The sequence below is a fragment of the Microcaecilia unicolor genome, chromosome 3 (assembly GCF_901765095.1).
Source record: "Microcaecilia unicolor chromosome 3, aMicUni1.1, whole genome shotgun sequence".
Classification (NCBI taxonomy): domain Eukaryota; kingdom Metazoa; phylum Chordata; class Amphibia; order Gymnophiona; family Siphonopidae; genus Microcaecilia; species Microcaecilia unicolor.
Genome location: NC_044033.1, coordinates 290,368,483 through 290,391,292, shown reverse-complemented (window position 1 = coordinate 290,391,292; position 22,810 = coordinate 290,368,483). Strand labels below are relative to the sequence as shown.

The window sequence follows — 22,810 nt, the reverse complement described above, 5'->3', positions numbered from 1 at the left end:
GCATATATTTGCATATTTTATAAAATATATGCATGCATCACAACTCCACTTTCACTGCACCCAAACTATGGCTCTAGGAGCACCCACAAGCAGATCATGTAACAGTAGGCACACCCTTTCCATGTATTTTTTACTTATTTATTTAGATTTTGCTCACACCTTTTTCAGTAGTAGCTCAAGGTGAGTTACATTCAGGTACACTGGATATTTCTCTGTCCCAGGAGGGGCTCACAATCTAAGTTTGTACCTGAGGCAATGAAGGGTTAAGTGACTTGCCCAAGATCACAAGGAGCAGCAGTGAGATTTGAACCAGCCACCTCTGGATTGCAAGACCAGTGCTCTAACCACTAGGCCACTCTCCACTTGTGTGTACCACTGCGTAATTTATCAAAAGCTTCTTTTTGGTGTCATACAGGTTTTGCACACAGAAAACCCTTTTTAAAATTATTCCCTTTATAAAACTTTTCTTGTCCTTGGCATTTTTTTTTTACCTGTCCCTCCCCCATTATATTATAATTATTGTAAACTGCTTAGATATATTTATTTTATAGGCAGTATGTCAAATAAATTGGAACTTGAACTTATTCCTCATGTTAGCACCTTGTGTATTATGTTCAATTTTTCTCATCCTCTCCCTTATGACTGTGAAGTCATTTTGACAGATGAAGAAGTCCAGAGGAAGAGAGACTTGATAATGAAACGTAAGGAAGAGGAGGCAATGAAGGAGTCCCAGAGACCCAAACTCAGAGAGGAGCACCAAAAGATTATTGACATCTTGTTGGAAGCCCATCACAAAACCTACGACCCTACCTATTCTGACTTCACCAAGTTTCGGGTATGTCACATCACCTGCATTCAGTTCCTTACAATGGTGTGAAATTAGGGGCCCCCACACGTGCCCTGTGTAATAATAACCCTTTTGAGTAGGGCAGAGGTGCCTGCTTGCTGATAAGAAACTGGTAGCATGTCATTAATTACAGTGCATTATGTTGCTTCTTGTATTCTGCAACTACCCATAGAGTTCAGCGTGGATCACAGGAAAGAAAAAGCAGGCAAACCCATGGGAGCAAACAGAGCATAATCAAAATATAAAACATTACCATACAACAATGCAATATAGGACTAAGACTTTCCTAAAATCAAAGTAATTTTGAATTTTTCGTAAGTATAATGGAATTGAGTTCCAGATAGCTGGTGCTTGATACAGAAGGCTGTCCCTGAGAAATATGCATTTTTCCTGAAATATGGAATCCCTGTGCCTGTCAGTGGGGTATATTCCAGAAAAATTGATTCATTGGTTTTTGAAATTGATAAGAGCAAATAAAGCTATTCATCTGATTTGAGAAGCTTTTAAGACTGAAGGTTACTTGGGGGAGGGGGGCTGTATGCAGTTTCAGTAGGATTTTTGTGATGTCCCGAGACTTCATGAGAGGGAAAAGGAACAACATTCAGGAGAGGAACCTGATGAGATTGAACCTGGTGATACCCAATCCGTTTGCCTGCTGTGCCACCATGGAGACTCTGGTCATCTCTGTCACTGTTCTTTGTATCTGTCCCAAGTATATCTGATTTCTGTCCCTGTTTTTTATTTATTTATTGCATTTGTATCCCACATTTTCCCACCTATTGGTAGGTTCAATGTGGCTTGCAATTCCAGATATCTATCACCCTCGCAGGAAGGAAGTATTGCCTTGGAGCATTCCTGCTTCCGGAATGCCCTTGAGTTCCGTACTCTGAATGTCAAACAACCTAATTTTCACTCTTAACTGAATTTACTTTTGGTCACATTTCCAGTTTTACCAATGAGCCTTCTGCATGGCTGATTTCCATGCAGGGCTACTGGGCAGTGTCCTAAAATTAAGTCTAATTAACAACAACAACAACAACAAAAGGTTATTCATCAGCAACATCAAGGATTCTTTGGGTTTGTGGCATTTGCAAATTGCAGCTGATATTCAGCCAGTGCAGAAGTGCCAACATTGGTGGCTGGAGCACCCTGCAGACTTCCTGCTGCTCGGACAGTGAATCTCTTTGGCTGGTGGGGCTTGAGCATCCCTACCAGCCATGCATCAGTGCCACAATTTTGAAGGGGGTCTGAGCCCAAAGTGCGAGGGGGGGGGGGGTCTAGGCTTCCCCTTCCCAATGGCCACACCCCTGAGAGGGAAGCTTCTTCTGTTCTAGGGGCAGGGAGGAGTGGGGGCACTTCCTGTTTAATGTCTAGGGTAGGACAGGGGAAGTTTCGGTTTCAGCTGTGTTTTTGGTCAAAACCAAGTAGCAAATTTCGGCCGCAGATTTGGTTTTGCCAAAACCCAAAATCCTGGTTTTGGTCCGCCTCTATTCCTAACTTGGCATTTAATATGCAACTGTACAACATCACACTGCTTAGTAAATAGAGCCCTATAGGAGGTGGGAAATTGGAAAGCCAGTGTAAAATGCACTGAGGGGTAATTTTAGTCATCTGTAGCACTGGAGGCCAGAGCTTTCTAAGAACATGAAGAAGACGAAAGCAATGCAAAGAACGGCTATTTAAGTAGTACGTGGAGAGCCTGTAAAATAAACACTACACAGAACACTGAGGGGTCCTTTTACAAAGGCGCGCTGCAAAATGGCTTGTGGTAGTGTAGGCATGGGTTTTGAGCACGCGCCGATCCATTTTTTAGCGTGCCTGTAAAAAAAGGCCTTTTTAACATTTTTGCCAAAAATGGACGTGCAGCAAAATGAAAATTGCCGCACATCCATTTAGGGTCTGAGACCGTACCGCCAGCCATTGACCTAGCGTTAAAGACTCACGCAGTAACCAGGTGGTAATGACCTACACTTGTCAAATGCCACTTGGTGCACAGCCGTTACGTGCGGCCAAAAATAAAAAATATTTTTCAGATGCACTTATCGGACGCACACAAAAAAATGAAATTACCGCAAGAGCCACGCAGTAGTCGGGCAGTAACTCCATTTTGGCATGCGTTGGGCACGCGTAGACACACGGCTTAGTAAAAGGGCCCCTGAATGAGGAGAAGTCTCTGATAGAAATATCCAAATATCTGGTAGGCTTCCAGAAGGTGCTGTCTGTAGAGGCAAAAGCTCAAGGACATGGGGTTATGATATGAGACTAGAGGGAGAGAGGCTCAAAGGAAATGTGAGAAAATACTTCTTTATTGAGGGTGGTAGATGTTTGGAATTTTTATAAGCAGAGGTGATTGCACCCAAACTAGGAACAGAATTCTAACACACTCGGGGCAAATACAGAGGGTGCTGGCAAGGGTGAAGGCCAAAATCAAGTCAGATCTTCAATAGTAGAAAAGACTTGGGGGGTGGGGTCTTTTACTAAAGGTTAGCTCGGGTTATTTGAAGTAGGTCCCATTTTATTCCAGTGGGCCCTGCTGCAGTTAACTCAAGCTAATATTTAGTAAAAGACCCCCTTGGATAACTGTATGGACCTAGTGCTCCTTATTTACTAACATCAACTGTTACTATGTTTAGAATAAAGTTTTAGCAAACTAAACATTGCTTATTTCACAGCCTCCAGTCAGAGATATCCCTGAAAGCACCACTCAATCATCCCCTATCCAGATACAAAACTTCCCCTCAGAAGACTCTTCAGATCTCCTTGATTGCTTTCCAGGTATTTTCTGCACCAAGGGTCCTCTAGGCTTAGCATACTGCAGTAGCACTGAAGGATACAGGGGCAGTAGCTCAATGAAAAACATCATTGCACAGCTTATATTTCCACTGTGGCCCTACATAAAGCTATTGCTGTTGTGTTCGTACAGTTGGGCATTAAACATAAGTTACATTGCAACTGTGTAGAGGACTGTCTTTGTGGTGTAATGAGGTGGTTCTATGCGGGGCTTGTTTAGGCATGTGAGAATCTAGAACGCTGGGTTCAATGTGATATTGCATTAATCACCCGTACAGAGATGCTGACTCTCTCATCAGGACTGTGTCACACTCATTTGAAGTCTCTCTCTCTCTCTCACAAACAGTCCCTTCTCTCACTCATTAGGAGTACATCACACTCAGTTGAAAGCACTCTCACTCTCCTTCAGCTGTTTCTGTCACTCAGTAGGAGTATGTCACACTCATTTGAAGGCTATCTATCACTCTCACACTCTTTAGGCCCCTTCTCTCACTCATTAGGAGTATGCAGTGGCTTAGCCAGACAGTCAATTTCAGATGGGCCTGAGCCCAAATTGAGTAGAAACAATATTTTCTCTGCCCTGCCCTACCCCGACCGCAAAATATAAATAGATTAGCTAATAAGGATCCTCTGTCAGCTGAAGACTTTCTCTGAAGGTGGGCAGAACTCCCTTTTACCAAGCGTGGCAGGCAGCAGCAACGTCCCTAAGCCACTGATGCTAGCACCCTATGCATGCTTAGCTGTCAGTGACTTAAGGATTCTGTCTTTGATTGCAGAGCTTGGTAGAAAGAAGTTCTGACCAACTTTGGAGGAGGCCCTCAGCTGGGGAGGCTTGGGATCCCTACCAAATATACAGCAAGGGTCAGAACTGGTGTTAGACATGCTAGGGCCCCCATCCCTGATCCCCTCTCCTCCCTGCCTTCCCTCCAATTTCCCCACCTGCCACTACTGTCACACCAACAGACCCGTACCAAATACAGAACAAGGGATCACATCAGAAATAAAAATATTTATACAAAAATTTAACTGGGAACCCCCAAAAGTTAAACTTAGCATGTGCTGCGACACTGGAGAAATAAAATTAGAAATGCATTTCCTTTCTAATGAACACAATACAAATACATTTGCTATGCAGATTTCCCAAAGCCAACATATTCCATTTAAAACATTCAAAATCAATTGCTTTTTTCTACCTTTGTGGTTTGGACGATGTATTTTTCCATCATGTTGGTTGCAGTTTCTCTTCTGCTTTCCTGTCTGTCGTCTTCTAATTCTCTTTCAAGTGGCTGTTGTCTATTTGCCTTTTTTACTCTCACTACACCTACTTCTGACACATTGATTGTTCTTTTTTTTAGCTCTTTCCTCTCTTTTTTTTTGTCTTTCTGCCTTGCTGTCAACTCAGATATCACCCTCTCACTGTTCTCTTACCCACTAGCTTTTCCATTCCCCATCTCTCTCCTTCCCCAGTCCTCCATTCCCTTTCCTTACCGTATTTCTATCCTCTGTAATCACTGTCCTTTCATTTATTTCACTTCAGTGAGGCCGCACCCGTAACAGTGCTGGTACTGGAGGAAGCAGGCTGAGCTCCCACGATCCTGCCCCAGCAGAAACAAGAAGTTACGACAAAGGGGGCGGGACACGGCAGAGGAGACGCTTCTGGGTTAGGGGTGTTAGGCAGCGTGTGGGACTCGCTGTCGCTGAGAGAGAGGGAGGCAGATGCAGGATTGTAGGAGCTCAGCCTGCTCCTTCCGCTGCCATGCTTAGCTATGCGGGTCCCGGCACCAGCCTAAATCCAGCCCAAAACCCGCCCAAACTCAAACCCCGCCCCTGACACCCCACCCCTGCGTCATCACCCCGCCGTCACCGGCCCCACCTCCCCCGTCATCGGCCCCGCCCAGAACGTCACTAACCCCGCCCAAAACATCATTAATCCCGCCCCCGCGGCCGAAAAAACCGCCTGAAAACCGCCCAAAAGAAAAAAAAGAAGCCCAAAAAACCGCAACCCGCCGCGGGCAAAAATTTCCCGCGGTGGGTCGCGGAAAACCGCCCATCTGGCAACACTGCCCGGCACTGAATATTACCAGCACAAGTATAACCCCAGACTCCTCCCTAATTTTGAATATCGGCCCCTAGGTGTCACCATGCAGTACAACCAAAGCTATACGATTCATTTATAAGGTTTCACAGTAAAATGTACAACAAAGAAAATAAAAAACACATCTGATTCACTAAGAGCCAATTCCGCAGGGATAGAGGTGACAGCTGGTGGGGTGTGATGCATGCATGTGTCTGTCTGTGTATGTGTTACCTGTGTGTGTTTCTATATGAGTGTGTGTGTGTCTGTCTGTCTGTCTGTATGGGTATGCATGCATGCAAGTGTGCCCTTGTTTGTGTCCTTTTATTTCATGCTTGTGTATGAGTATGTCTGTATCTATGGGTGTGTGTTGGGGGGGGGAGGTATCTGGGGAAGTTTCTGTGGGAAGTGCATATCTATGTGGGTGTTTGTGCATGTGTAGATCTATGTTGTTTCTGTGTGTGTCTGTGATTGGGAGAAGATAGGAGAGGGGAAATGTTGTTTCACTGTATCTATCAGGGATCAGTGCTGGGGCCGATTCTGTTCAATATATTTGTGATTGACATTGCCGAAGGGCTAGAAGGTAAAGTTTGCCTTTTTGCGGATCATACTAAGATTTGTAACAGAGTGGACACCCGGGAGGGAATGGAAAACATGAAAAAGGATCTGCAGAAGCTAGAAGAATGGTCTAAGGTTTGGCAATTAAAATTCAATGCGAAGAAATGCAAAGTGATGCACTTAGGGAGTAGAAATCCACAGGAGACGTATGTGTTAGGCGGTGAGAGTCTGATACTGTATGTACAGACAGGGAGAGGCGTAATAGTATCTGAGGATCTGAAGGCAACAAAACAGTGTGACAAGATGGTGGCCGTAGCTAGAAGGTTGCTAGGCTGTATAGAGAGAGGTGTGACCAGCAGAAGAAAAGAGATTTTAATGCCCCTGTATAAGTCGTTGGTGAGGCCCCATCTTGAGTATTGTGTTCAGTTTTGGAGGCCGTATCTTGTTAAGGATGTAAAAAGAATTGAAGCGGTGCAAAGAAAAGCTACAAAAATGGTATGGGATTTGCGTTTCAAGACGTATGAGGAGAGACTTGCTGACCTGAACATGTATACCCTGGAGGAAAGGAGAAACAGGGGTGATATGATACAGACGTTCAAATATTTGAAAGGTATTAATCCGCAAACGAACCTTTTCTGTAGATGGGAAGGCGGTAGAACTAGAGGACATGAAATGAGATTGAAGGGGGGCAGATTCAAGATAAATGTCAGGAAGTATATTTTCATGGAGAGAATGGTGGATACTTGGAATGCCTTCCCGCGGGAAGTGGTGGAGATGAAAAAGGTAACGGAGTTCAAAAATGCGTGGGATAAACATAAAGGAATCCTGTTCAGAAGGAATGGATCCTCAGAAGCTTAGCGGAGATTGGGTGGCAGAGCCAGTGGTTGGGAGGCAGGGCTAGTGGTTGGGAGGTGGGGCTAGTGCTGGGCAGACTTCTGCGGTCTGTGCCCTGAAAATGGCAGGTGCAAATCAAGGTCAGGTATACACAGAAAGTAGCACATAGGAGTTTATCTTGTTGGGCAGACTGGATGGACCATACAGGTCTTTCTCTGCCGTCATCTACTATGTGTCTGTCTCTGTATGTGTTACCTGCGTGTGTTTCTATATGAGTGTGTGTGTGTGTGTGTGTGTGTGTGTGTCTGTATGGGTAAGCATGCATGCAAGTGTGCCCTTGTATGTGTTTGTGTCCTTTTTTTTCATGCTTGTGTGTGAGTATGTCTGTATCTATGGGTGTGTGTTGGGGGGAGGTATCTGGGGAAGTTTCTGTGGGAAGTGCATGGGTATCTATCTGTGTGGGTGTTTGTGCATGTGTATATCTATGTTGTTTCTGTGTGTGTCTGTGATTGGGAGAAGATAGGAGAGGGGAAAGGTTGTTTCACTGTATCTCTCAGTGTTTCTGTGCTGCAAGTAATGGAACTCCCTCTTCCACAGAAATCTAGTGGGCCATTTTTGGGAGACTTTATTTCTCTGGCACTCCAATTCAATCAGTTCCATTTTCAGAGTCACTGAGAGTAATTTTAGAACTGAACACCTAGTTTAAGGTTGCAAAAACATCCCTGTTTCAAGCCTATTTTATAAAGAATTAGGAGCCTACTCATCTTTATAAAATACTAGCATAAGTGGCTGAAAACATGCATTGAATTAAGGTGTGATTACTTACACCAGCCCTTCCCATGTCTAGATGGGAGCAAAACTGCATGTGAATGATAGCATTTTATAATTTATGTGTGTACATATACACTCTACCTATGCTCCGCCCATGTGCACACCCACAGTAAAGTATGCATCATAGGAGAGATTCTATATATGGCACCTAAAAAATTGGCACAGAAATCAGTGCCAACTAAGCGTATCCTATAAGCGGTGCCTAGAGTTAGGGACAGTATATAGAATACGCATAGTTGGCATCCGAGCACCTAAAACTACGCAAATCCATTTACACCAATGAAAATGGGGCATAAATTCCGATGTGTAGATTTAGGCACAGTGGGCTATATTCTGTAACTATGTACGTAACCGCCCATAACCACACCCCTTTTCCCCTGAGCGCATTAGAATTTCGGCGCACTGCATTACAGCATGCGCTTAGCGAGTTGTGCACATAAATTCAAATTTTTGTCAATTAGTGCTTGCTATTGCTTGCTAAGAGCTGTTATCAGCACTGATTAGCTTGTTAAGCCAATTAAGTTAAGCGCGTTGTTATAGAATACACTTGGAGTTTGGTGGAACTCTAGGCGCGCTGTATAGAATCCCCAGGCATGTGTACAACCGTATGTATTTTTACATTGGTTGGTATTTTACAAGAGATCTTTTATATGCATTTTTGCTGTCCAAAACTAGGTGACTCTATAAAATTACCCCTACTGGACTAGATTCAGTAAATCACACCAAAAAATTGGCACTGAAAAAATTATGCGTTGAGTGTATTCTATAAAGGGCATCCACACTTTATAGAATAGCGCCTATTCTGCTTCTAGCTTAAGTCGCCTGCATTTATGCCTGCTGAAAACAAGCAAAAATGCCAGCGTCTAAATTAGGATTGGATCAGGCGTATTCTATAAGAAACGTAACTCATAGGAACACCTCCTAAACATGACCCCAGAAAATTACACATCCTAGGATTTACGTGCAGATCATTATATAATACAGTCTGTGCATAAATCCCAATTAAGGCCAATTAACACACATTTGTCATTAGCCAATTTTGGGCACTGATTGACTCATTAATCAGTTAAGCTACACACGCAGTTTTAGTCACCATGTATAGAATCCAGAAGACTGTGTATTTTTCTCAGTTTTGACCCATGCCAAATTTTGCCTTGTTCTATTTTTGGAGACTGATGGGCAGATGCATTCAACCCTCTGTGTAATTGTGTATAATTTCTTCCCAGCATGCCATTGGATTAGAAAGAATAAAAAGGAGCAGGAAGAAATTGCAGACTCTATACCCATCCTCAAGTTTTATTTTCAGTTTATTTTCCTGGACCCAGGACTGAGGCACAGCAGTGATAATACCCCTTTCTTTGGTATAAACTCCATTCACCACTACTCTCTGTCTGTAATTCAACTGTTTTCGAATCCACATTCCCATCTTACAACCTTCTCCCCTTCAGTTTATTATGAGCTTCCTTTCTGAGACAGTATCAAAGCGCTTACTAAAATCCAATTCTATCACACTCATCACTTGTCTCAACTATTGCATCGTCCTGTGCTTATATTGCCAGTTTTTCTAAAAAGAGTTCCTCGGTGTTATAGTTTTTGGATGGCACAATGTAAGGTCTAATGATGTATCTTGTCCCTCCTGCACAGAGAATATGGAATCCAATTTTTTCTCTTACCTGCTGGGTAATGAAGAGAGTAACGATGGCTCTCCAGATGCTGCCAGTTCATCCCACCTTTCTATGCTGCCTCATCTGGCTGACCTGGTTAGCTACAGCATTCAAAAGGTTATTGGCTTTGCCAAGATGATCCCTGGATTTAGGTGAGAGTGGTGTTGTTTTGTCTGTTGTCCCAGTAACAAATCATACTGAAAAAGTGAAGTAATCTGCTCAGTTTGACCCTCTGCTTTCTGGCAGTAATGCTATTAAAACAACATTCACTTGCCTGCCACTGAAAGTGAAACCCTGCTTTGTCCAAGCTAATTGGTAATGTTAGGTGGCAAATGCACTGATGGCCCTTTACAGCTGGACACATGACATTTGGAAGCACTACTTACAGTGTGGTTCAGTTCTCATGTTTCAATACACAGAGTATTCTAAATAGTCTGTACTACCACAATAGTGTCAGCACTGGAAGCAGTGCCACAGCTCTATAATCTATTTTCCACTCAAAATGCTTACAGCTTCCACATATACATGTGCATTCCTTAGTGTGCATTTGATTTGGTAACATGCCATAAATAGCACTAAATAGATTTAATATGGGCTAACCTATAAATTAACAGGGATATGCCACATGCAGGATTTTTCATTTTGTTCCTTTTTCTTTTTTTTTTCTTTTTTCATTTCAAGATCTATACTGGCAAAAGTGTACATGCTTTCTCAATGTTCTGTATAAAATTGAGTTTTAATTAACCCAACTCCCCACTGGAGAGGTGTTTAACCTTCAAAACAGCAAGCAGAGCAGCTATAAGCTAATAGTGTGAGAACTGGAATTCGTTGCCAGAGAAAGTGGTGAAGGCGGTTAGCTTAGCAGAGTTTAAAAAGGGGTTGGACGGTTTCCTAAAGGACAAGTCCATAAACCGCTACTAAATGGACTTGGGAAAAATCCACAATTCTGGGAATAACATGTATAGAATGTTTGTACGTTGGGAAGCTTGCCAGGTGCCCCTGGCCTGGATTGGCCGCTGTCGTGGACAGGATGCTGGGCTCGATGGACCCTTGGTCTTTTCCCAGTATGGCATTACTTATGTACTTATGTAACTGATTTTGGAGAAATCTATGTATACTAAGAAGAATGTACTGGTTTATTACCTCTGCCACCTTACTGAGATATCAGAATCTTCGGCAGTCAGTCACAGTGCAGGGACACTGGGGAACTGGGTTCAATTTCCACTGCAGTTCTGGGCAAGTCACTTAACCCTCCATTGCCCCAGGTGCAAAATAAGGCAGAAAGGCAGTATATCAAGTTCTGTCTCCTTTCCCTTTTGATCAGTGGATCCCAAATCCAGTACTCAACAACCACAAACATGCCTGGTTTTCCTGGAGATCCATAATATATATTCATGAATTGTATTTTATTTATTTGCATTTTGCTTACACCTTTTTTCAGTAGTATCTCAAGGTGAGTTACATTCAGGTACACTGGGCATTTCTCTGTCCCTCTAGGGCTCACAATCTAAGTTTGGACCAGAGGCAATGGAGGGTTACGTGAATTGCCCAAGATCACAAGGAGCAGCAGTGGGATTTGAACTATCCACCTCTGGCTGTCAAGACTGGTGCTCTAACCACTAAGCTACTCCTCCACTCCAGATGTATGCACAGCTACATAGTGCACAGATCACTTCATTTACGTATTCTGGTTATCCTGAACTCGAGACCTAAAGAGAGATTTTTGAGGGCCACCGCTGTAAAAGTTGTTGCTGTTCCCTGGTAAAGCAAGCTTAATTAATGACCTTGAATGCTGTTCCCCCCTGTACACAGAGACCTCACCGCGGATGACCAGATTGCCCTCTTGAAATCCAGCGCCATTGAAATCATCATGCTGCGGTCAAACCAGTCCTTTACCTTGGAAGACATGTCCTGGACATGCGGCAGCAATGACTTCAAGTATAAGATCAGTGACATTACTCAAGGTAACCAAAACACACACATATCGTATCTACCTGTTCTTTCTTCCTACTTAGTGTCTGATCCTCTGTAGTTATTCCAGCCTTTCTTAAATTCAGTTATTGTTTTTTGTCTCCAGCACCTCTGCTGGGAAGTTGTCCCATGTATCTGTCACCCTTTCTATTTAGAAACATTTATTTGTGTTGCTGATGAGTTTGCAGAACTGCAGTATCATATCGTCACTTCGTGATCTAGAACATTTCATGCTTCTCTGTGAGGAGTTCTTTTGTGGAACTCGTGGCTTCAATAATTAATATAACAAAAGTCAACTCTTTATCTGCTAAAATTCTAAATTTGATTCAGAACTCAACTTGAACACATTAAACAGAGATAGAAAACAAAGGGGTCACATGTTTTCCATCAGCTATATTTGCACGTTCTGACATTTGTCTTGCAAACAATTATCTTCATTATTTTGAGCAGAATGTACATGGGTTACAGCTTGTGTGTGGGGAAATGCCTGGTCTTACTACCTCATGCTTAGTGTTTCCTGTACAACTGTGCTGGAACCTTGGGTTCTCCCTCTTTTATTGTCCCCATGCATAGACATAAACAAAAGCACTCTCACTCCACCCAGTGGATTCTCCTTGTATTGCATTTGACATTTATTTATTTATGTATTTATTTACAGCATTTATATCCCACAATTTCCCACCCATAGGTAGGCCCAATGTGGCTTACAACAATCTACATAAACACACAACAAGTCAGGGGTCAAACAATTAATGTCCTAGAAGTATAATGGGGAAAGGGCAAAAGCGAGGTAGAGAAAAAGAGGAAGAGCAGCGGTGATTAATATGACACCGGTAGGGTTACCATTCGTCCGGATTTCCCTGGACATGTCCTCTTTTTGAGGGCATGTCCGGGGCGTCCGGCGGATTTTGCCCGCACGCACGTTTGTCCGGATTTCTGGACAAACAGGGCGGGCATGCAGGCGGGCGATCGGCGCCGTGGGTCTGGCCTGGTCTCCCCTCCCCTTCCCTACCATGTTCCCTGGTGGTCTAGTGACGTCTTCGGGGCAGGAAAGAGCCCCCTCTTTTCTGCCCGGAGCGCTGCCTCCCTTGTCCATCATCCTTCTCGATCTCAGCTGGGGATTCAAAATGGCCGCCGAGAGTTGAAGTCTCGTGAGGCCGCTTCAACTCTCAGCTGCCATTTTGAATCCCCAGCCGAGACCAAGGAGGATGCAGGCAAGGGCAGGCAGCACTCCAGGCAGGAAAGAGGGGGCTCTTTTCTGTCCCGAAGACGTCACTAGACCACAAGGCCTAGATAGTAAGTGAAGGGGGGGTATGTGATGGGGGGCGGGGGAGGGGACTGTGGTGGTTGGGAGGCGGGAAATACTGCTGGGCAGACTTGTACGGTCTGTGCCCTGAAAAAGGCAGGTACAAATCAAGGTAAGGTATACAAATATGAGTTTTATCTTGTTGGGCAGACTGGATGGACCATGCAGGTCTTTTTCTGCCGTCATCTACTATGTTACTATGTGACGGGGGGAGGGGAATAGGGGGCGGAACGAGGAACCAAAAGGGGCGGGGCGGGGTATGGGCGTGATGGGGGCGGGGCAGGGGGCATGACGTGTCCTCTTTTTCAGAGGACACAAAATGGTAACCCTAGACACCGGGATACAGACAGTTCAGAAGTTAGAGATGCCAGGCGGGAGTGGTGCGTACACTTTGCCAAATAGAAAGGTCTTGAGGCGCTTTTTGAAGGTAGGGTGATCAGTAGTAAGTTTCACCAGTTTAGGCAGATCATTCCAGAGATGAGCGCTAGTGTAGGAGAAAGTTGATACGTAGGTGCTTTTGTATTTAAGTCCATTATATACTGGGTAATGGAGGTTTAAGTACGATCGTGCGGATCTGTGAGAGTTCCTTGGTGGCAAGTTGATTAGGGTGTCCATGTATGCTGGGGCTTCACCATAGATGATTTTATGCACCAGAGCGCAAATTTTAAAAGTGATATGGTCCTTGACAGGAAGCCAGTGCAGTTTCTCTCGCAGAGGTCTTGTACTTTCAAATCTAGATGCGCCATAAATTACTACTACTACTATTTAGCATTTCTATAGCGCTACAAGGCATACGCAGCGCTGCACAAACATAGCAGAAAGACAGTCCCTGCTCAAAGAGCTTACAATCTAATAGACAAAAAATAAATAAAGTAAGCAAATCAAATCAATTAATGTGAACGGGAAGGAAGAGAGGAGGGTAGGTGGAGGCGAGTGTTTACAAGTGGTTACGAGTCAAAAGCAATGTTAAAGAGGTGGGCTTTCAGTCTAGATTTAAAGGTGGCCAAGGATGGGGCAAGACGTAGGGGCTCAGGAAGTTTATTCCAGGCGTAGGGTGCAGCGAGACAGAAGGCGCGAAGTCTGGAGTTGGCAGTAGTGGAGAAGGGAACAGATAAGTAGGATTTATCCATGGAGCGGAGTGCACGGGAAGGGGGTGTAGGGATGGACGAGTGTGGAGAGATACTGGGGAGCAGCAGAGTGAGTACATTTATAGGTTAGCCTGGCAGCCATATTTTGAGCTGTCTGAATTTTTTTCAGGAGCACGTCTCTGCACCCTGAATTGATGCCATTGCAATAATCAAGACGGCTAATAACCAGTGATTGTACTAAAGTGCGAAAGACGTCTCTAGGAAAATATGGTTTTATACGTTTAAGTTTCCAAAGAGTGAAGAACATGCTTCTGACGGTAGAAGCCGTATGTTCTTCTAGCGTTAAGCTTCGATCGACTATCACTCCTAGGATTTTCAGGGATTCAGAGATTGGAAGGGCAAGCTCAGGAGTAATTAATGCTTGAGGTGTATATTTGTTATAAAGGGAGGAGAGAATGAGGCAATGGGTTTTCTCAGTATTGAGCTTGAACTGAAAGGAGTTGGCCCAATCGAGCATGGTGTGTAATCCAAATCTTATTTCCTCATGGATCTCGCTAAGGTCTGTTTTAAAAGGAATAGAGATAGTGATGTCATCAGCATAAATAAACGGGTTAAGACCAAGTTTGGATAGGGAAGTGGCCAGAGGGACCAGCATGATGTTGAAGAGAGTCAGCGAAAGTGGGGAGCCCTGTGGCACACCGCTGGCTGCCTTCCAGATAGTAGATACGCTTGAGCTGGAGTTCAGTTGGTAGGTTCTTGATGTTAAAAAACCTTTCAACCATGCTAATACATTTCCACTGGCGCCAAAGTAATCGAGCAACTGTAGTAAGATGCGGTGGTTCACCATGTCAAAAGCGCTGGACATGTCAAATTGCAATAGTAGAATGCTCTTCCCGACTGCTGTTTCCCGTTTAAAGTTGGTCAGGAACGTGACGAGCACGGACTCAGTGCTATGAAGCGGATGGAATCCCGACTGCGAATCATGCAAAATATTGAACTTGTCCAAGTACTCATTGAGCTGCTTATTCACCATGCTCTCCATTAATTTCACGAAGAGCGGGATAGAAGCAATCGGCCGATAGTTGGTAAGATCATGGCATTTTTTCTTTGCATCTTTTGTAATCGGGGTGAGTAAGATATTTCCATAATTCTCCGGGAACTTTCCACTGCCAAATTAATATGTAGTGTTAAATCTGCGAGGAAGCAATTAGGAGCACATTGGAGCAAGTAAGTCGGGCAAATATCTAGTTTGCAAAAGTTCGTGGAGAATCTGCGGAGCTCCTGCTTGACTGACTCCTCAGAAAGGGGTTTGAAGTCTGAGAGCGGTCAGCTGGGTGTTCTACTGTACCCGGATCCAGGCCATTGATGAAATCACTTACGCTAGAATTTTTCTGAGGTAAGGAACTCTGTAACGTTTCAATTTTTTACTTGAAATATTTGACCAGGCTAGCAGCAGATGTGACGTCCAGGAGTGGAGAAAGTCCAAGCAATCTCGCGTGTGATTAGATAGGCAGTTCTCAAGATGCAGATTTATGTCTCCTAGAATGAGTATATTGGGATTGGACAAACACATAGGATCACTCTCACTATATTTTCCTTCCTTTGAGTTACAAAGAAGGCTTAGCAGACAGCATGGAAAGAATAGACCATTAGTCATATCTACTAGCACCTGGATATTATTTTGCCCCAATATTGTAACATTCAAGTTCAGCTGGTTCTTTTTAACATTTTTTAAGAGATATTGCTGAAGGGCTTTCTAGTAAGGTTTGCCTTTTTGAGGATGATACCAAAATCTGCAATAGGCTAGACACCCCTGATGGTGTCGATAACATGAGGAAGGACCTAACAAAGCTTGAAGAATGGTCTGGAATTTGGCAGCTAAGATTTAATGCTAAAAAATACAGGGTCATGCATTTGGGCTGCAAAAACTCAAGGGAACGGTACAGTTTAGGGGATGAAGAACTTTTATTCATGCAAGAAGAGCAGGATATGGGTGTGATTGTATATGATGATCTTAAGGTAGCCAAACAGGTAGAAAAGGCAATGAAAAAACCTAGAAGAATGCTTGGGTACATAAGGAGAGGAATGGCCAGCAGGAAAAAGGAGGTGATAATGTCTCTGTATATGCTGACACCTCATTTAGAGCACTCCGTACAATTTTAGAGACTACACCTTCAAAAAGATACAAATAGGATGGAGCTGGTCGAGAGAGCAGCTACTAAAATGGCCAGTGGCCTTCCTCATACAGCATATGGAGACAATATGTATACTTTGGAAGAAAGATGGGAGAGGGGAGATATGATAGAGAGGAAACGTGGCCACGTCGGGGGCTTGTTTTAATTCAGTAGTGTTTATTGAAAGCACATTAAAAGACTCGACACAGCAGCTGTGTTTTGGCACTCAAGGTGCCTGCCTCAGGAGTATTAAAAGTAGATGTGTAGGAATATGGTAGTGCACAAATAGGTACTTGAAATATCCAAGGTATATTGGTTATCGATTCACATGCAGTCTCGAAAAAGCATCTGGCAAGGTCTTGGTTTGCTGTACTACTGTCGTAGAGATTGGTGTTCCTCCACCTTGTGTGGTAGTTTTACTGCCTGGTAGAAGTAGCAAAGGTCTTCTCCGAGGACAAGTAGGACATTATCTTCTCACAGATGGGTTACATCATCTGTCAGAGCCCCGGTGCAGACGCTACCCAGCAACCCAGAACTTTCTCAAAGCCTTTGGCAGCGCTGCACCGCACATACATGGGTGCCTTCCTGCCTGATTTGAGTGCTCAGGACCAGCAGTCTTTGTTCATCTGCAGAGAAGAGCAGTCACATTTATCAGCTCTCCTCATTTCATCTCTTATTCAGAGTTTTGGTACGGTGCCATGCGGTACACAAAACCTTTCTTCATTTATTTCTTCAGTTTTCTCCCCTTTTATTTTTTCTTAGGATTTTTTGGCCTCTTTAAGTTTCTTTAATTTTTGCGTGGCTCCTTTCTTCTTAGGCCTGAACACCCAATTTGGTTTCCTTTTGTTTAAAGAAACAAAAATTGAGCCATTTGATTTTGCGTCATCTGTTTTTCCCTTGATGTCACTTAAAACGCCCAATGGTTTTAAAAAGTGTAGTAGGTGCAGCAAGACCATTTCTGTAACTGATACACATAATTGGTGCTTGCCATGCCTAGAACCTGTCTACACAGCCTCTGTCATCTCTGATCTAAAATGCAAAAGAGGACTGAAAAAATCGAGAGGCTCAGCATAAGAAACTTTATGGCGCTTCTAAGTCCGGTCCTTCAACTTCAGCATCAGTGGCATCGGTCCCTCAACATCGGGTGCTAGTAGGGCCCCACTGGACCCGACACCGAGGAAACATCAAGATTCAATGACATCATCCTTGTTGACACCAAAGGATCCCAATGTACACCAAGTGTACATTGACATCAGTCCCATTTGAAGTACTGTGGCAGGAGCTCTGGGTCATCAGTACAACTGATACTCAAGAAGCGTCAATGCCGAGAAGACCACTCTCCTTCTGTGGGGTCAGTGCCGATGCACCAGTCTCCTAGTCATCAGGACCAGCCTGTCACCAACCCAATACTTGCCCCACCTTTACCGATGCCTTCCCCTGAGGAACAGCTCTGGGCCATGCTGCAGGAGGAGTTGAAGCAGATCTTGTCTCGGCGCTGTATCAAAGCCTCAAGGGTCAATGCCAACTATTCCTTGAGGTCCATGCCTTGTCTGTTGCCTGTGCACTGACACCAGTGCCTTGACAGGGGCTGGTGTTGGCCTTAAAAGAGGCAGTGCTCCTCTCCAGCCCACTGGGAAAGGAAGCGCCCTTGGTCCAGGACAGGACCTGTCCATTAGCACTCTCGCCCTAAGCCTAGACATTAGTCTAGTAGACTGAGGCAGTCTACTCAAGAGGAGTACTTTGCTGAGTCTAGTTCAGACCATTCGTGGGAGTCTGAGGTTGAGCCAGAGCAGATCTCGGAGGAGGGCTCCCTTTTATACCATCAGACCCCTCCCCAACTGAGGAAACTTTGTCATGTTTTTGAGTGCTAAGTCCATCCCATTTGATTTAAAGGTTGAGGACGAGCCCAGAGTTGATGTTGGATGTCCTTGACTGTGGTGATCTTCCTAAGTGGAGGAGTGGCCTAGTGGTTAGAGCACCGGTCTTGCAATCCAGAGGTGGCCGGTTCAAATCCTGCTGCTGCTCCTTGTGATCTTGGGCAAGTCACTTAACCCTCCATTGCTTCAGGTACAAACTTAGATTGTGAGCCCTCCTGGGACAGAGAAATATCCAGTGTACCTGAATGTAACTCACCTTGAGCTACTACTGAGAAAGGTGTGAGCAAAATCCAAATAAATAAGTGTTATGATTCTACTAGCAGGCAGGGGAATGTTTGGGACTCGCTCCTGATTGGCCTGGCAGAGGTTGAGCTGACATCTGAAGCCTAATCTATTTAAGCCTACATCTCCCTACAACCCCTCTTTTAGCGTTTGATTGCTGTCAGCTGAAGCCTGCTTCTGCCTCTCTGTTTGTGCTAGAGCACTTTGTGTATACGTTGGAGTTTGGCTTGCTCTCCTCATAGTTTGTTGATTCTGTGTGTGTGTGCTGGGTATTCCCAGCATGAGTTTGATTGCCTCACTTCACTGCATCTGGTCTGTTCCCTGCTTGTCTGGTGTTGTGCTGTCTGTGGTAAGCTTGTTCCTTGTATTTGCTCTTGTTCATTTGTTTAAGTTTTTCCCTTTGCTTTCCTCACCTTTGTCTGCCGTGTAGCCCTGCTTCCTGCAGTTCGGTGTTTCAGGAGTAGCCTTTTCCCTTAGCCTGTTTTCCCCTTTGTTTGCTGAGTCTGTCTCCTGATTCTGGTGAGCAGTGCTTCTTATCTGATCTTTGTATGTTAAGGCAACTTTCTCTGTTTGCTTACTCTTCCCTTTACCTTGAGTGCTGTGTGGCACAGCTTTGTATATCCCTATAGCAGTTCCCTTTATCCTTGTGTGTTGTGGAGCCAGCCTTGTGCATTCTTGTGTGTTGATTCCCTTTACCTTGAGTTCTGTGTGGCACGGCCTTGTATATTCCTATAAGCAGTTCCCTTTATCCTTGTGTGTTGTGAGGCCAGCCTTTTGCATTCTTGTTTGTGGATTCCCTTTACCCTTGTGTGCTGTGTGGCACAGCTTTGTGTATTCTTATAGGTTGTTTTTCTTTACCTTTGTGTGCTGTATAGTACAGCCTAGAGTGTTCCCTTGAGTGGCTTCCTCTATCGTTGACTGCCCTGTGGCACAGCCTTGTGTAATCCTAGAAGCTTCTGTCTGTCACCCTTTCCCTTGTGTTTCTAGCTAGCGCTGTGTGTGTTGCTTGTGCTCCAGTCCATTTAGGGACCCCTTGTTGTTCTTTCTCCCTTCCCAGTGTATGATTCGGTTCCTGTTCGGCCGTGAGGCCTGCACACTTGGACTCTATCTCCTATTTTCTGGTGGTGCTAGTTGATTGACCTGTGTGTGCAGGGCTTGGTGGCTGGGGTTGTGCGTAGTGCCTGTTTGGTCTACCCTAGGCCTTGGCCAAGATCCTATGCTAGGCCTCAGCCTGGCCTCAAGGGCTCACAACCTGATTAACACTAAGGAGGCTGTGACAATTCCCATGCAAGACATACTTCGGCAGACATGGAATTGGGAGACCCCTTTCTCTGTGCAGCCACTTCATATGAATGTGGACTCTATGTACAGAGCCCAAAGGATGGTTGAATCTGCTGTCAAAAGAGTTGAGTTCTAGAACCAATACTTCAGCTCCCCTGGGACGAGATGCTAGGACCTTAGAGTCTTTTGGGAGAAAGATTTATCAGGCCTCTATGCTTATCTACCACATACAGTCCTATCACTCTACATGAGCACCTATTTGCAGAGCATCTATTTACAGAACTTTGTGCACAGTGTAGTGGAGTTTGTAGACTCTGTACCATCTGACAAAGCTGCTGAATTCTGTATGTGAGTAGCCAAGCAGAAGGAGTGCCAAAAGCAGCACTGGGCCAGGCAACCTTTGATGCTTTTGATATGGCATCCAGGATTTCCACATTGGGTATTAACACGCACAGACTTGCCTAGGTAGGTGTCTCAAACTAGAAACAACAGTTCAGGAAAAACTGGTGGACCTCCCTTGCCGAGATGACAGACTTTTTTGGGGACAAAGTGGAAGAGGTCATAGACTTGGTCAAGAAAAGAACTGATACCATGAAGTCCCTCTCTCAGCCTACTCCTTCTAAGGCCTCCACTTCTTGGAGGTTTTCCGGCAGAAGCAAAAGGAGATCATCCTACTACTCTCAAAGACAAAAGTATACTCCCCCGGTCCGCCCTTCTCAACAATCCAAGGCTCGCTCCAGACCTAGAAAGAGACACCAGAAAGCCCAGTCAGCTCCCTAGTCAATGCAAGAGATGAGGATTTGGCTGGCTTCAGGAGAGCATAGCAGCAATAAAAGTGACCATCCTGGACAGCCTTCCGGTAGGAAGGAGGCTAAATTTTTACCATGAGAGATGACCCCTTATAACCTCTGACTGGTGGCCAAACAGGTAGAAAAAGCAATGGCAAAAGCTAGAAGGATGCCTAAGTGCATAGAGAGAGCAGTGGTCAGCAGGATAAAGGAGGTGATAATGCCTCTGTATAAGTCTCTGGTGAGACCTCATAGAGAGCACTATGTACAATTTTAGGAGGTCACATCTTCAAAAAGATATAAATAGGATTAAATTGGTTGAGAGGGAAGCTGCTAAAATGGTCAGCGGTCTTCCTCATACAACATATGGGGACAGACTTAAGATCTCAATATGTATATTTTGGAAGAAAGGCAGGCGAAAGGAGATATGATAGACATTTAACTACCTCCATGACATAAATGCACAAGAGGCAAGTCTCAGTTGAAAGAAAGCTCTGGAATGAGGGGGCATAGGATGGAGGTGAAAGGGGGTAGACTCAGAAGTAACTTGAGGAATACTTCTTTACAGAAAGGGTAGTAAATGCGTGTAACGGCCTCCCAGTGGAGGTGGTAGATACAAAGATTGTATCTAAGTTCAAGAAAGTGTGGGATAAGCATGTAGGATTTCTAAGGAAGAGGAAGGAATAGTGGATGATATGGATGGGCAGACTTGATGGTATTTATATGCTGTCATTTTAATTCCATTTTCTTTCTATATAGGGATCCTCTGTGTTTATCCCACACATCGTTGAATTCAGTCACTGTTTTTATCCCCAACACCTCCCCCAGGCATCCACCACCCTCTCTGTGAAAATCTATTTCTTGATGTTATTCTTAAGTCTGTCACCCCGCAACCTCAGTTCATGTCCTCTGAAAGTTATTAATATACAAACAAATCCTTTTCAGAGACAAGGAAGCGGTAAAACTGGAGGATATGAATTGAGGGTTCTGTGTGCTAGACTTAGGTGTTACATCAGGAAATACTTTTTCTTAGAGAGGCTGGTGAATGCCTGGAATGCATTTGTTTCTTTGCAGTTCACAAATTATCAGCTGCAGCTCTGGTAATGGAGTAACTTCCAGTGGTTCCTGGCACTTAGTCACTTTATTCATCTGGTAAAACGCATGCAGTCAATATTCAGCTGGTGAGTCAAGTTGGGGTTTTTTTGTTTAGAGCTCTGTAAAAAGTATTTCCCTCCATCACATGAGTGAAGAAGTCTATCCCGACCCACTCCAACCAGTAAAAAAAAAAAATTCTACCCCTCCCCCAGTTTCCTCCACACTCCTCCCCCATTTATCTCACAATGAACCAAGATGTCAAAGTAAGTTGACATCAAATTTCAGAATGGTGCTGGCTGAACCAAGGCTGTCCTTTACCCGTCATGAACATTGCTCCTGCCTCTTCAGACCTCAACCTATCCTAGGTTAGGTGAAAAAAAAATGCTTACAAGTCAGGTGGAGTCAAAAAATAGGGAAGGCTCTACACCCCTTAAGGTCAGCTTGGCAGAAAGACGGTAAGAGAAAAATACTTAGATGGTGTCATCAGCATTTTCCTGAAAGGTTCTTGCATTTTGCTGGAGTTGCTGGCATTTGCAGCTGCTCCCCATCTATTTTCTCCTCATCACAGAGTATCAAGTCAGATCCAAGATACTTGTATTGCTATTCAAGGCACTTAAGCAGTCTTTGCCCCATTCTGTCTACTGTATGATTAAGTCGTACCAGTGTAGTCATATTCTCTTTTGTATTAATCAGTTTATTTACAGGTTCCCTCTCCTAGAGAGTTAGTTATATACCCCCCCCCCCCCCCCCGATATTCAAAGCTATTTAACCAGTTAAATATCACATCGGCACCTAACCGCTAATAATCTGCAGGAGATCATCGGTTATCTCCACTGAATATTAGCACCTAGTGCATAACCAGCTATATGGTGTGACTTATCTGGTTAGGTGCTGATATTCGGTGCCTAACTGGATACCTTTAGCAGTCAAATAGGACCACATAAATAGCTGTCCTATCTTTAACCACTAAAAAGTTAACCAGTTAGAACTGAATATCAGCATAACTGACTAACTTTTTAGTGGTTAAAAAAAACCTGGATATTCAGTGCTGGTTGTTTGAAACAGCCCAGCATTGAATATCCAGTATTAATGCCAGCATCAGACAGCTAAAGTGCTGCCTGCCGCCAGCTGAATATCGGGCCCATGAAATGAAGGCATACCGACCAAAAAAAACCTGAGGGGTCCTTTTACTAAGCCGCCTAGGCGCCTACGCACACCCAACATGCATCAATTCGAAGTTACCGCCCGGCTACCATATGGCCCGTGCGGTAATTTCATTTTTGGTGCGCGTCTGCTACATGTTCCAGAAAATATATTTTATTTTTTGGTGCATGGCGAAAATCGGGCGGT

General features: G+C 44.3%; 1 protein-coding gene across 5 annotated transcripts in view; it reads left to right on the top strand.

The window, feature by feature from the left end:
- Nucleotides 1-22,810, top strand: part of VDR (vitamin D receptor) — a 459,251-nt gene that overhangs the window by 392,723 nt on the left and 43,718 nt on the right. For all 5 annotated transcript variants that reach the window (XM_030198165.1, XM_030198163.1, XM_030198162.1 and 2 more), the window contains exons 4-7: nucleotides 651-835; nucleotides 3,520-3,622; nucleotides 9,579-9,750; nucleotides 11,411-11,562. In XM_030198165.1, the coding sequence (XP_030054025.1) occupies nucleotides 651-835; nucleotides 3,520-3,622; nucleotides 9,579-9,750; nucleotides 11,411-11,562 (612 nt within the window). The remainder of the gene's footprint in view (nucleotides 1-650; nucleotides 836-3,519; nucleotides 3,623-9,578; nucleotides 9,751-11,410; nucleotides 11,563-22,810) is intronic.